Source organism: Lissotriton vulgaris, chromosome 5 (genome assembly GCF_964263255.1).
Source record: "Lissotriton vulgaris chromosome 5, aLisVul1.2, whole genome shotgun sequence".
Classification (NCBI taxonomy): Eukaryota; Metazoa; Chordata; class Amphibia; order Caudata; family Salamandridae; genus Lissotriton; species Lissotriton vulgaris.
Genome location: NC_141693.1, coordinates 1,820,586,534 through 1,820,601,715, shown reverse-complemented (window position 1 = coordinate 1,820,601,715; position 15,182 = coordinate 1,820,586,534). Strand labels below are relative to the sequence as shown.

The 15,182-nt window shown below is 37.2% G+C and overlaps 1 protein-coding gene and 1 long non-coding RNA gene across 2 annotated transcripts; both read left to right on the top strand.

The window, feature by feature from the left end:
* The first annotated feature begins 907 nt into the window (after window positions 1-907).
* On the top strand, window positions 908-11,467 carry LOC147717442 (uncharacterized). The gene is made up of 3 exons (XR_015295805.1): window positions 908-1,175; window positions 4,840-4,875; window positions 11,359-11,467. It is a non-coding gene; the product is annotated as an uncharacterized LOC147717442 (long non-coding RNA).
* A 29-nt stretch (window positions 11,468-11,496) lies between these two features.
* LOC147717441 (uncharacterized) lies at window positions 11,497-14,264 on the top strand. The gene is made up of 3 exons (XM_086920503.1): window positions 11,497-11,796; window positions 12,307-12,522; window positions 13,907-14,264. Exons 1-3 carry the CDS (start codon window positions 11,662-11,664, stop codon window positions 14,189-14,191), a joined length of 636 nt encoding a protein of 211 aa, XP_086776629.1. The 5' UTR covers window positions 11,497-11,661; the 3' UTR covers window positions 14,192-14,264.
* The last annotated feature ends 918 nt before the right edge of the window (window positions 14,265-15,182 follow it).

Genomic DNA, 15,182 nt, shown 5'->3' with positions numbered 1-15,182 from the left:
CACATGCATACACACAAACACTATACATCCTTTTCTATCACACACAACTTATGAATAGATTACACAGTTACAATATGTTTGACATCTTAGTGTGCCAAGTGCTCTTTTACTTCACTAGCATTTATTGTGAAAGAATGAGCACGAATTCTTAACGTCACATTTAGGACTACAACGCCGCTATATTTTTACATTATCTTTATACCCACGTACCTTTTACACCCTTCATTGCTTTATACTTTGTTTAGTTTCAAAAATATATGGATAAATGTAAGATTTCCTCGGATTTACGTTACTTTTTTTCGGAATGCTTCTTCCTTGCTGCGTGCGTGAAGACACGTACATTAACAAGTGGTGCCTCAAGGAGACACGAAAGTCGCTATTGGCGCCACAATCGAACCTACATCTACATACACATTCACATTTTCACACTTGGGAGTTACACACATTATCTCTGGAGACATCTCCCGGGGCCAAGGGAAGGGGATGTACCTTTCATCCTTTGTCCACTTCCAAACACCTTACCAGGAAACTTCTCCACTTCGGCCTATTTAAGATCACGAAAGGCTCATTGTGAGCCATAGCCTTTTTCGTCTCCAGAAACACAAGAGTGACCCACGGAACGACGCTGTATTTGCAACGAAGACTACAGATTCAAAGACACTACGCGACTACTTTGGAATGTAAGTGCATTTGTACTTTTTTTCGTACTACACTTGACTTTTCCTTACAAGTTTAAATTACTTGGTCGTCTCTACATTTCCTTATCTCTTTCTCCTCTCATTTTCAAGCTTTCTACCTCTACACATTCTCCCCTGTATCTCTCTACTTTCTAAACAGATATATTTTCAGCGTTCACTCTTTTAGGTCCCTTTAACAGCACACTCTTACCATTCATTTTCGCCTTTACTTTGCTCACTTCAGCTCATGAATACTTTCTTATTCGATCTTACCCTCCTTCTTATGGTTCCTATAACTACATTGCCAGATCCACAAAAATATTAACCAACACATTTGTTTCATTGACCTCACCCAAAAAATATCAATCGTACTCTAATGAGCATTAAAGACGGACGTAATACATGTGACTAAATTATAATTTTTCTTTTACAGATACAACACAGACTGTTTGCTAATCATTCTGTACCACTTGTGATCTTCAACAAACAATAATTTAGGTGAGTACATCTGCATGTTACTGTTGTCATAGAATTATCTGTCTTACGGAAACGCTTAGTGAAATAAGGGTATTTTTAAAGGCCACTATACACTCCCTCTACCTGTCTCTATGATCAACATGACATACCACATAAGCGTCACACGATTGCACACACTTTTTGGACTACTCCGCTGCTCACTCATTTAGGACACGTATCTCACACCACTTCGCAATATCTTACAAATGTGTTTAGCAGTTACATTCATGGCTCATATTAACTGCCATTTTCAAATCATTTGGACCATGTTTGTGTCTCTTAATTATCCTATGCCAATCAATCACGTCCACACGCACGACAGACAATAACAGCCCTTACACTACATCTCTTTTCCAGTCATCCACGGAAAAACTTACACGTTGACAACATTTACACGTGCATCTTGCAAGCATACCCACCCTACCTTACCTTATCGCCCCCTGTCTTCACTTCTGTCTCATTCATTCATTTGCACCTTTAAGGCTTTTACTCGCGCAAATACGCAGTAAAAGAACAAACACTCTGTAATCGTTCACATCCATGCACCACACGTTTGATTTTCATTTTTATCTTCACCTCTGTAAAGTGGGGAGGGGGCCACAGCAAAACGTTTGCGGACTTCATTACAATTAATCGTTCATATTAAATGCCATTTTGACATCATTTGCACCATGTTCGTGTCTCTTCCTTATTCTATGGCAATCAATCACGTCCACATCACCTACAACGCCCTACAGGGTCCTTCTCAGTAAACACCAAGCACAGCTCACCATGCCTCTCCCCTCTCCATTGCACACACTCTTTCAGAGGCACGATTTGCGTTCGTGCAGAAGGTGCAGTCACACCGCCATCAAGAATGCATACAATCAAAGCAATTTCTACTTTTTCACCAGCTGGGACACATACACGAAAAAACATCTCTGTTCGTGGCTCTTTCTTATCCTATCACAATAACGACCGCCAACACGCACAAACAGACCACAGGCTTTCTCTTTTGCATTCAGGCACAGGAACACGCACACTTTGAACACATTTACACGTTCTTATTCCAAGCAAACGCCCCCTGCCTTGTGTCTCATTCATTCATCTCCACTTTTCTGCCTTTCATATTCTGACGTAAATTTTTTTCCCACTTTTAAACATACAACCCTGTCTTTCAATTGCTGGAACTATTACACATAATCATCTCTCTGTTACATTCAGCACGCAAGGCACACATAATCATCTCTCTCTTCCATTCAGCACGCAAGGCAACATGCACAAACAGTCCACCAAAATTATCTTTCTGGTCGTGGCTCTTGCTTATCCTATCCCAATCAGGCACGTCCACACGCACGACATGAACACACAGCCCTCAGACTCGAGCTCTTTTCCATTCATCCACGGAAACACGCACACTTTCACGACTTTTACACGTCCATCTTGCAAGCATACCCAACCACCCTGCCTTACGTTTTGTCTCATTCACTCATCCACATGTTTCTGAGTTTCACTTGCGTAAATACGCCCAAAAACACAACAAACACACAAATTCGCTCTCCAAACATCCCCCCCACCCACAAAAAAAAAACGCACGCCAACACGCACACGTGAGTGCCTCTTCCTTATCTTATTACACGCATGCCCGGTAACATGCACAAACAGCTTACAGACTCTCTCTTTTCCATACACGCACGTAAACACGCACACGTTCACAACATTTAGACGTGCATCTTGCAAGCATACACACCCATCCTGCCTTACATTCTGTCTCATTCACTTATCAAAATTTTTATGTGTTTCACTAGCGTAAATAAACACTAAAACACAAGCAACACACAAATTCTCTATCCCAAACACACCCCCACACTCACAGTCTCTCTTACACGGAAACACGCACACCATAGCTTTGCTCTCATTCATCGCCACGTTCTTCAAACACACCTTCGACTTTTACTTACGCACGTCAACACGCACAACCAGCCCACAGACTCTCTTGGCAAAATACACATTTTTTTAGGCAATCTATTACATGCATGTCAATTGGTATTTGGACATTCTAACGTTGGGTCGTGCTAATTTACACAACAAACATGGGAAACTGGGATTTAAAGCACATTGGTACATTACATGCCCAGCACATTTTTCATACTACACTATTCCATCCATTTTTTAAATTAAAAATACAGTTTGCACCAATTCACAACATTTACATTAAGAATTTTTAGAGCTAAAAAAATTCGTTTGAACACACGGCTTTTTAGACTATAATTCCTACAGCTATACCTATTATTATACAGCACACCCTTCATTCCAAATTTTTTTTTAACTACATCTAGAGCCTATTCCGCTGGGTCCTCCTAAGGCACACACACATCAAACTACTTTGCCACATCTATAAAGCACAGTTGCATAACAATTAGTAACAAAAACAACACATACACAAATTGGCCACACATCACTAAAAATTTACACTACATATCAACACACAGTCAAATGCATGCACACTCGGGAGCCAACTCTGATGCTCAGGCATTTTGTTCGGGTATGGGCATCTCACACCAATTTGCCACATCTCTTGAACTATTTGACCTGCTAATTCAATACTAAAGTGCCAATGCTTTGTACAAATAAGAAGGCCATGCCTGCACAGCCTACCCTTCCAATTCTGATGAGCCCTCCTTATGGTAACAAACAGGGGACACTAATTTGAACCATATGTTACTCAAATACAGCACAGGTCCCATAAATGCACAGAATGTCTATCAAAGTCAACTCCTACCTCTGCATATGTAGCTCACACTAATTATACATATTGTCCCCTCCCTGCACAACATTTCCTTGCTACTCCACTGCTCCATCCTTTGGCACACAAAGCTTACAACACTTTGCTACTTATCAGGAACGTTTATTACATTAACATTACTGTTTTTTTCCTGCTATTTTACAACTATAACAAGCCTCATGCTAATTGTTATTTTGAATAGCAGATGCTTTCATCTACTTTCTTACAACAGTTGACTCCCACTTTTACCTGGCATTATGAGACTCAAGTATTCGGACTAACAACGTAAAATACTGTCACTCTTTACTTTTGGGGGGTGGAGGATGCTCATAGTGACTATTTTATAGGGAAACTGAGTTATCAATTTCACTTTCACATTAATCATTTCTCGCGCATGCCCAAGCGCACACACTTTGCCGCTTACTATACTCCCTCACAACTTTCCTTTGTCAGAATGATGTGTTCATAATAATACATTACCAAAAAAAATACCAATTACTTTAACTGGCTCACTAACTTTCATGCTTCCATTATTTTTCACCCTACTTCTTAGCATTTTCTATCAACACTCATTTCATACAAAACATAGAAATGTTTATCTCACTACATTCATTTTTTCTCTAATTCACAAACTGTACTCAGTATGCAGGGCAACAAGCATACACTCTACACATCACACACTTTCACACTACAAAGTTGCTCATAAAACTAAAAGAAGGCACACACACACACACACAATCTATTATCATGCCCTCTGTCACACTCTCACACAAAAGTATACTAACTTTACAAACTACTATTGCATTTCCTGTTTTTTTTTAGGATTTGACGTGTCATTTCATGTAAATAATATTCTGACAATTCATATTACTCTTATTTCAGATTCATCCATTGAGGTACAATCACCCACAAATCAAGGTAAATAATATTCTTGGTTGGAAACAACTATAAATAGTTATTACATAAGTAATTTGACTTACTTCTGTGAATAGACTTTAGAGGGATAAAGTAAAGGGAGTACAAAAAACCATGCATAGATGTTTAAAAGCCAGTTACCATCAAGGCAATACAAGATTTAATAGTACATCTAAAGGGAAGCAATGCTTACCAAATAGTACTTTTGCTATTTTGCACAATGTATGCAAACCAGTTAATACATGGAACTCCAACGATCTACATTATATCATGGACCTTGGAGATGCTTTGTATCTACAAATGCATTCTTTTAACAATGAAACACTTATGCATCCTGATGATTTGCCAAAATATATAGAGCACAATAATAGGTTTTATTCACTTACTCTACGCAACCCTTTCTATGGTAATGTCCTTAAACGTTTTGATGAAAACTATCCAGATATTAACAGTGCATTGCATTTAGGGATTTCGAAGTACTGTGGGGTACTACTTTGTATGAGTGTATATGTCATTTCTATTTTTAAAAATAGCCAAACATACTATGTATTTGATTCACATAGCAGGGACAATGAAGGCATGCCACATTCAAATGGAACCTGTGTAACTCTAGAATTTCCAACTTTTGAAGCACTTATGGAATATGTAATTAATCTAGCCAAAAAATGTAGAAATTCTCCGCAGGATTGCATACCATTTGAATTAACACCAATAGATGTAAAAGAAATTTTGAAGCAAACATTCCAAAGAGCACTTCGAGTGCACAAGAAAAATAGTCTTTTAACTCCAGTTACTAACATCTTTGGACATACTACTCAAGTTATTGACAATTCTATTTTTGAAGGGAGTTTGCTTTCTTCCGAGCCTTTAGGTACTGTAAGTAATTGCAGTATTAGAAATACGAGTAAGAAAAATCATTTGGCAGGAACAAGTATTTCTATTATGGGGACAAACAAAGAGTCTCTAATACAAAAAGGAAACTTGACACTTTCTGAACATAGTGCAAAAAATAGTGAAAATACTACTGTTGCACTAGGAACAATTGACAATGTTGGGAATAAAGTACTTCAACCAAACAGACCAACTGGAAGTTTACCTCTGGGACGAAAAAGAAAAGCAAATAAAGCGAGTTTACTTTCTATGGACGCTTTAGCAACTCAAAGTAAGGTGAATAATAGCAATACTAGTAAGGAAACTCAATTGCTACAAACAAGTACTTCTATTCTGGAGACAAATAAACACTGTCAAATCAACTTTGATTACTTTAGCCTTTCAGAACATAGTCTGAAAAAAAGGAAAAATAGAAGTGATGCACAAGGACCCATTGACAATCTTGGAAATAAAGGTGTTGAAAAAAACACAACAAATGTAATGTTAACGGTGGGAGAAAAACGCAAAGGTAATAAACAAATCCATTTAATTATTAATAAATTCCATCGTGAAATATTGCATGGACCAGAGTATGTTTGTACGATTTGCAACCAGTTGTGGCATAAACAAACAATTAAAAATACTCGCACTGTTTGTGAAACAGAAATGTTTAAAAGGTGTAACAGTAGTAGCAAGAAAACAAATTTAATTTGTATGACTTGCTATGCTTACATCAGAAAAGATAAAATACCACCATGTTCAGTCCTAAATGGCATGTCATTTCCAAATGTACCAATTGAATTAGAATTATACGATTTAGAAGAAAGATTAGTTTCTCCGAGGATACCTTTTTTACAAATTCGTAGTTTACCACGCGGATTTCAAAAATCATTATCAGGTGCTGTTGTTAATGTACCTGCAGATGTAATGACAACAGTTACAATTTTACCAAGGCAAATGAATGATGCCATGACCATCCCAGTAAAATTAAAAAGGAAACTAATGTATAGATCGCACACGCATTATGAAAATATTCGCCCAAACACAGTTAAAAAGGCAGCAACATGGCTAGCAACCAATAGTGTCATGTTTAATGAATATGGTGTGACAATTAACCCCGAATGGCAGTATATACCTCCAGAAATCAACAATGTAAATGATAATTCCGACACAAGCTATTCTTCAGATACATCTGAGAACATGGAAGCTGGAAATTTAGATACTATGTTAACAAATGAAACAATTACCTCAAATAGGGTAAATGTTTTAAGTTTAGCTCCAGCTGAATATAATACACCAAGAGGTTTATATGAGGATAAAGATTCAGAATTTTTGGCTTTCCCTACAATTTATTGTGGAGAACGAAGGCCAAACAATAAGGAAAGACATATACCGGTACATTATAGTACTATTTGCCAATGGGAATTAAGAAGTCATGATAGAAGAGTAGCTAAAAGTATGACTAATGTTTTCTTTAAACTTAAAAAATTACATATTAAGCAAATTCAAGGGAAAATTAATATTTCCATACGGAAAAAATATACAGATGGTAAGAATATTACTGCTAAAGATATAAAATATAATATTGAAAATTTGTTCCAGTTTAATGAAGGTTATAAAGTTTTGAAAACTATACGCAGTTCACCTCCTTATTGGGAAAGTTGTAAAAGAGATCTTTTTGCTATGATAAGACAACTTGGAATACCAACTTTTTTCTTGACTTTATCTGCTGCTGAAACAAAATGGCACCATTTAATAAATATATTATTGAGAGTTAAAAACTTAAATGAATGCACAGAAGAGGAATTCAATAACATGTCTTGGGAAACTAAATGTCGATTAATACAAGAAGATCCTATTACATGTGCTAGACAGTTTGACTATCAAGTGAGGAAATTGTTTAATTGTGTTTTGATGAACGGGACAAATCCAATTGGGGAAATAGTTGACTACTTTTACAGAGTAGAATTCCAACAGAGAGGTTCTCCACATATACATGCATTACTATGGGTAAAAAATGCACCCCTCTAGGGTGTGTCGCCATTAGAAGATGTCAATGAGTTTATTGAGCAATATATTCAATGTAATAAGTCACATGACACTGTTTTACAGCCTTTAATAAATTTACAAAGGCATGGGCACACTAAAAATTGCCGCCGCAAAGAAAAAAGAACATGTAAATATCAATACCCAAAATATCCTATGTCAAAAACTCTCATATTAGAGCCATTGACACTTGAAGGCACAGATAGGCAATGGAAAGATAATCTAAAACGTATCCATGAAGCTATGAATGATGCTACTTTTAGCACACTTTCTTTTGATGATTTCTTAGGTGTTATTAAGATGGATAATAAAGAATATATCACTTCGATACAAACTAGTTTAGAAAAGCCAACAATTTTTTTAAAAAGAACACCAGATGAATGCTTCATTAATAACTACAATAGTACGATTTTAAAAGCTTGGCGAGCAAAGATAGACTTGCAGTTTGTACTAGATGCTTATGCTTGTGCAGTCTATATTATTTCATATATTAGCAAATCGCAAAGAGGAATTAGCAAACTTATTGCACAAGCGGCTAAAGAAGTGAAAAACAATAGTAATGTCAAAGAACAACTTAAACACATAGGGAACAAATTCCTCAATTGCACAGAAATTAGTGCTCAAGAAGCAGCATATCTCATTCTTCAGATACCATTACGGAAAAGTTCACGGGCATTTGTATTTATTAATACTAGCCCACCAGAAAAAAGAACTTATTTAATGCGCGATATGGAAACTATTAATTCATTGCCAGAAAATTCAACTGACATTCAATGTGAAAATATTATTGCTAAGTACTGCAAGAGACCCAAAACATTAGAAATGTGTACTTTAGCTGATTATGCCTCAAATTTTAATTACTCCAGCAAAAAAAAATATACCAGAGAAATTAATGACTCCGAAGATTTACTTGCTGAAAGAAACTTTTACAGCTCAGATGAGGAAGAAATTGAAATAGAATGTACAGAGGAGGATGTAGGTATGCAGAATATAAATAGCAAGTATGCTTTAAGTAAGCGCAAACGGCGAAAAATTATACGCTTTCGCAGATTTAACAAAGACAAAGAGCCAGAAGAATATTATAGAGAACTATTAATGTTGCACTATCCATGGAGAGAAGAACATAAAATTATAGCTAACAAGGATACTTACTTTGAAAGGTATCTAATAGTAAAAAAGGTAGTTGATTCACAAGTTAAAATATATAACCATAATCACGGTGAAGTTACAAATATTACGAATGAAGAGTCGAATGAAAATATTCTATCCCCTCCTCTATCACCACAATTAATACCAACAGAAAATGTAGGTGATGAAGGGAATAATAAAGAAAATCAACATCTATATGATTTGTCATTAGATTTAGGAATTAGAACAATAACTGAAGAAACAAGCTTAACTAACTCCATTCTACCTGATGATAAATACAAACAGATAATGCACAACTTAACTGCTCAACAACTCAATTTTGTTTACCATCACTTGAATTTGTTAAAAACAAAAAGTACTCCATGCTATACTTTCTGCACTGGAGGGGCTGGTGTTGGTAAAAGCTTTCAAATAACTGCACTACATCAAACATTACTACGCTACTATAATACAAAGGCAGGGGAAAATCCAGATAATATACATGTCTTACTTACTGCTCCAACAGGCAAAGCAGCACATAATATTCAAGGACAAACATTGCATAGTACTTTCAAAATTCCTGTCTCACAAAGTTTTAATTATAAACCACTAAGTCATGAAAATAGAACTTCACTTCAAATGCAAATGATGCATGTTAAAGTTCTGATTATAGATGAAATTTCGATGGTGGGTCAAATTTTTTTTAATTTTATACATAACAGACTACAAGAAATAAAGTCGTCAAATGAACCATTTGGAGGAGTTTCTATTATAGCTATTGGTGACTTCTACCAATTGAAACCTGTTTGTGACAGATACATTTTTCAGGATTCTAATAATTTGTATGGCCCTTTAAGTATTAATTTATGGAAAGAACATTTTAAACTCTTTGAATTAACGAAGATTATGCGTCAAAAAGAAGATCTACAATTTGCAGAACTACTAAACAGATTAAGAGAAGGGAAGCATACTAAAGAAGATATTCTAATAATTAAGCAAAGAGAAATGCCACCTGATGAGAGTCTCTTAGAAACAATCCCATACATTATGTCTACAAATGTTGAAGTTAATGAAATTAACAGAATTGTTTTGGATAAACATAGCAAGGATTATCCAGTGTATATAACAGTAGCTAACGATACTGTGAGTTCTGATGTTTCAGAAAATGTCAAAAAAACTATAATAAAGCAATTGCCTAAGGATCCAACAAAAACTATGGGACTTGCACATACATTACACATTGCTTTACAGCTCCGTTATGATTTAACTTGCAATGTGGATGTAAATGATGGTTTAACAAATGGCGCAACTGGTATAGTCCAATTTGTTGACATTATTAACAATACTCCATTTCTAGTCTGGGTATCATTTGACAATATTAGTGTTGGGCAAAAAGCAAGGCAAGAATATAAGCATTTATATCATTCACAAATAGAAAAGTCATGGACACCAATACATGCTATAGCTAGACATTTTCAATACACTAAGAAATTTATTACTGTTATACGCAAACAATTTCCTTTACGACAAGCATCAGCACGTACTATACATCGCACACAAGGGGACACTATTGAGCCACTTTATATACACTTTAATAATAGCAAAATTCATCACTTACATTATGTTGCTATAAGCAGAGCTAAATGTATACAGAACATATACGTGAAGAATTTTGATGATACTAAAATTATAGTACACCCAAAAGTTAATGAGGAAATGGAAAGATTAAGGACCGAAATGCAACTTGAAATCACAATACCACAATTAGATACATACAAAACACATTTCAATATTATAACACACAATATACGATCACTTCAGAAGCATTTCACATCAATGATAGCTGATAGTAACATAATGCAAGCAGACATTATTTGCTTAACTGAGATCAACACAACAAGGAACTCAACTGCAAATGATTTTTATGTAGAACAATATGATCACATGATATTTGATAAATTTCATACATACAACACTAACCATGGGATGATACTCTACTACAAGAAAGAGCTTAGGATATTACCTATTTATGAAACACACCAAGGGATAGACATTTTACATTTTACATTACAGATTCAGGACACAGATTACCTTATTATTATAGTCTACAAACCACCACAGAAACTTATTACAGATCTTTTAGAAATTATTACCAGTATCACTAATTTTTATCCAGCACACAAATTCATCATTATGGGAGATTTCAATGTGGATGTCTCTCAAAGCAATTCACAAACTAACAAACTCATTGGGTTCTTTGAGAGTAAGTTGCAATGTACACAACTTATAGATACTTACACAACAGACTACCAATCTATCTTAGATCATATATATACCAATTACATACTTCAAAGTTATGGTATATTAGAATGCTATTACAGTGATCATAAAGCACTATGGATTTGTATTTAACATTTGTTGTAACTTATATTTCTATTTCAGATGTTGACTATTGAAGAAATCGCTAACATTACCACAAATGACAACAAGCCATATGAAAAACCCATAAGAGTTAATGTGATCAAGTGCTCAAGCAAAACTAATTACAAAAACGCAAAACAGGAAAATAAAGTACTTTTTCATTTGGCTCTGGCAGACAAAACTGGAACAATCAAAGCTACGTGCTACCAGGAAACTTTATATCAGCAGACACAAAAAACTTGTGGACTACTTATACGCAATTTTATAATTAAAAACAACACAATTCTGATTACTAAGCAAACAAAAGTAACAAAATTTCCAGCAATGACTATAACTCAAGAACTAATTCAAGAAGCGGAAAACATTTTGCAGCCTCCTGCACCATCTGCTTCGCCAATAAAAGAAATAAAGCGGGCATCTTTGAGAAGTCTTATGACAGTGTGTGGGACCATTTCAGAAGTAAGTTGTGGTGATTTCTACTGTTGGTCTCGCTGCTTGAGTTGTCCGTTTGTGTGTGTCGTGTTGTCTATGCCATTGACAATATTTATTTTCCCTTTATCAGTGTGTGTGTCTTTGTGTGTATGTGTACTATTTGATGCTTACATGTTCTTTCATTTAGAGTGGCTGCAGTTCTGTGTGTGGTCTCTGTAACACATTACATATGGTGGTATGTTTCTGAGGGGTCATATCGATCATAAATGATCTGTACAGCAGCCAAATAAGAAGAATTAACAATGTGTAAATAGGTGAGCTAAAGATACACTGCATTTCTAAAAGTAAAGTTGATAGGTGTTTTAAGAAGAGCGCCAAACTGAGACATCAGAGTTACAGATTTTTTAACATACTTGGGAACAACACCGTACATTGGAAAAGAGCAATAGCCCTTAATAATTATGTCTTCAATGCTTGGAAAATTATTATGTTTCACTTCTGTGCTTTTACATTTTGAACACTATTATTTCTTTTTAGGAAGAGGAAAGTAAACTTGTACTCATTAATGGACAACATACGGCAATAAAATCAATTACATTAAAAGATGCCACTGATGACATAAAAGTCACATTATGGAGAGAGGCTACTGATTTCTCAATAAACATTGGAGAATATGTCATGTTAACTCATGTCACAGTACATGAATTTAATGGACAGAAAATATTGAACACGACAAGGCACAGCAAATTAAAAGTAAGGAACACACGCTCTCTCACGCTCCCCTTACTCTATCACTTCAACACACAGACACACACTCACGCTCTCTCTACAACACTCTCTCCACTCTCTCTCTAAAACAGCCTCTCTCTAAAAAGAGCCTATCTCTACAACACCCTCTCTCTACAACACCGTCTCTCTACAACACACTCTCTCTACAACACCCTCTCTCTACAACACCCTCTCTCTACAACACGCTCTCTCTACAACACGCTCTCTCTACAACACGCTCTCTCATCAACACCCTCTCTCATCAACACGCTCTCTCTACAACACGCTCTCTCTACAACACGCTCTCTCTACAACACCCTCTCTCTACAACACCCTCTCTCTACAACACCCTCTCTCTACAACAAGCACTCTCTACAACACGCTCTCTCTACAACACGCTCTCTCATCAACACTCTCTCTCTACAACACCCTCTCTACAACACGCTCTCTCTACAACACGCTCTCTCTACAACACGCTCTCTCTACAACACGCTCTCTCATCAACACGCTCTTTCATCAACACGCTCTCTATACAACACACTCTCTATACAACACGCTCTCTCTACAACAATTTCTCTCTACAACACCCTCTCTCTACAACACCCTCTCTCTACAACACGCTCTCTCTACAACACCCTCTCTCTACAACACCCTCTCTCATCAACACACTCTCTCATCAACACCCTCTCTCATCAACACCCTCTCTCTACAACACCCTCTCTCTACAACACGCTCTCTCTACAACACGCTCTCTCTACAACACGCTCTCTCTACAACACGCTCTCTCTACAACACGCTCTCTCTACAACACGCTCTCTCTACAACACGCTCTCTCTACAACACGCTCGCTCTACAACACGCTCTCTCTACAACTGCATCGCTCTACAACTGCCTCGCTATACAACTGCCTCGCTCTACAACTGCCTCTCTCTACAACTGCCTCTCTCTACAACTGCCTCTCTCTACAACTGCCTCTCTCTACAGCATCCTCTCTGGACAGCAGACTCCCTGTACAGCAGCCTCTCTGTACTGCAGCCTCTCTGTACAGAAGCCTCTCTCTACAGCAGCCTCTCTCTACAGCAGCCTCTCTCTACAGCAGCCTCTCTCTACAGCAGCCTCTCTCTACAGCAGCCTCTCTCTACATCTGCCTCTCTCTACATCTGCCTCTCTCTAAAACTGCCTCTCTACAGCAGCCTCTCTCTCCAACTGCCTCTCTCTACAACTGCCTCTCTCTACAACTGCCTCCCTCTACAACGGCCTCTCTCTACAACTGCCTCTGTACAACTGCCTCTGTACAACACTCTCTCTGAGACACACTGTAACCTTTTTGGGGAAAAAAATATAACTATGTTTTTATTTACTACAACAGGTAACAACACCACCACAAGATAATATTGACGTCGAAATATATGGCGTGGAAAGCACAAACGGAGATTGGAGCACCTTAACAACAAAAATAACCAACACAGATATTTTTCAATCGATGGATGTACAAAATCAAACACTTATACAATGGTTTATGTTGGACGAAGAGGTGGATGACATTGGTGAAGCACTACTTCATTATTTGCCTCAAACATGTGAGGTTATATTTTGCAATGGCAAAATTACTAAAATTCTTAAAGAAAAGTCGGAGGAAGATTTAAGTGATTAAGTTAAAACCCTCACAATTACAATTTTTTGACAATGTAAAATAAATAATTATTGATTTGTGTTTAGTGAAAATAAAGATAATATTTTGAACAGATACTGTAGCATGGTCTTTTTCGTTCTGGGTGGGTAAATTTTTTTCAAACAATGTTCAATGTGCCAATACTACATACAGAACAATAGCTGTTGCTGATACATTTTTAAAAAGACAATAACTATACAAGACTAATGCTGTGTGGTTGCTCAATAGTACTGTGGGGGGCCAGAGTGATAATGTGCTGTTGCTGTGTGTTGCATTGCTGGTGCTCAGTGATGCTGTTGTCAGAAGTGCTACTGTTGTAGGCCTGATTCATGCTGTGGTGGTAATAAGTTAACACCAACACAGCGCCGCTCATCAACAACGCAGCACCACTCATCATCACAAATGCTTTAATCAGCACCACACTAACATCACTCACCAACACACCAGCATCACTCTCCACCACCACAACAGCATCATTCACCATCAACAAACTATCACTCTACAACGACACAGCACCACTCATAACAACAACACCATTATTCAGCAGACAAACGTCACACAAACAGAACATGTACGCTTTCACCAAGAACACACACCAACAGCTATCAATGCACGCTTTCAATAGCCATACACCCACACTGCACACTCAACACCTCACCCTCACTCATCCTCACTCACCCTCACTACCTCACCCTCAACACCTCACCCTCACTCACCGTCAACACACTATCACACTACAGCCACACAAAAAACACTTACCACCACAGCAACACTTCACTCACCCTCAACACCTCACCCTTAACACCTCACTCACCCTCACTCTCACTCATCCTCAATCACCCTCAACACCTCACCATCACTCACCCTCAACGCCTCACCCACACTCACCCTCAGCCCCTCACCCTCAGCCTCAACCCCTCACCCTCACTCACCCTCAACACCTCACCCTCACTCACCCTCAACACCTCACCAT

Bases quoted from the DNA above. Each gene is read 5' to 3' on its own strand.
- LOC147717441 (XM_086920503.1), top strand. From the start codon at position 11,662: ATGACTATAACTCAAGAACTAATTCAAGAAGCGGAAAACATTTTGCAG. The intron at 11,797-12,306 runs GTAAGTTGTGGT...ATTTCTTTTTAG, and splicing joins TGTGTGGGACCATTTCAGAA to GAAGAGGAAAGTAAACTTGT. The intron at 12,523-13,906 runs GTAAGGAACACA...TTACTACAACAG, and splicing joins CAAGGCACAGCAAATTAAAA to GTAACAACACCACCACAAGA.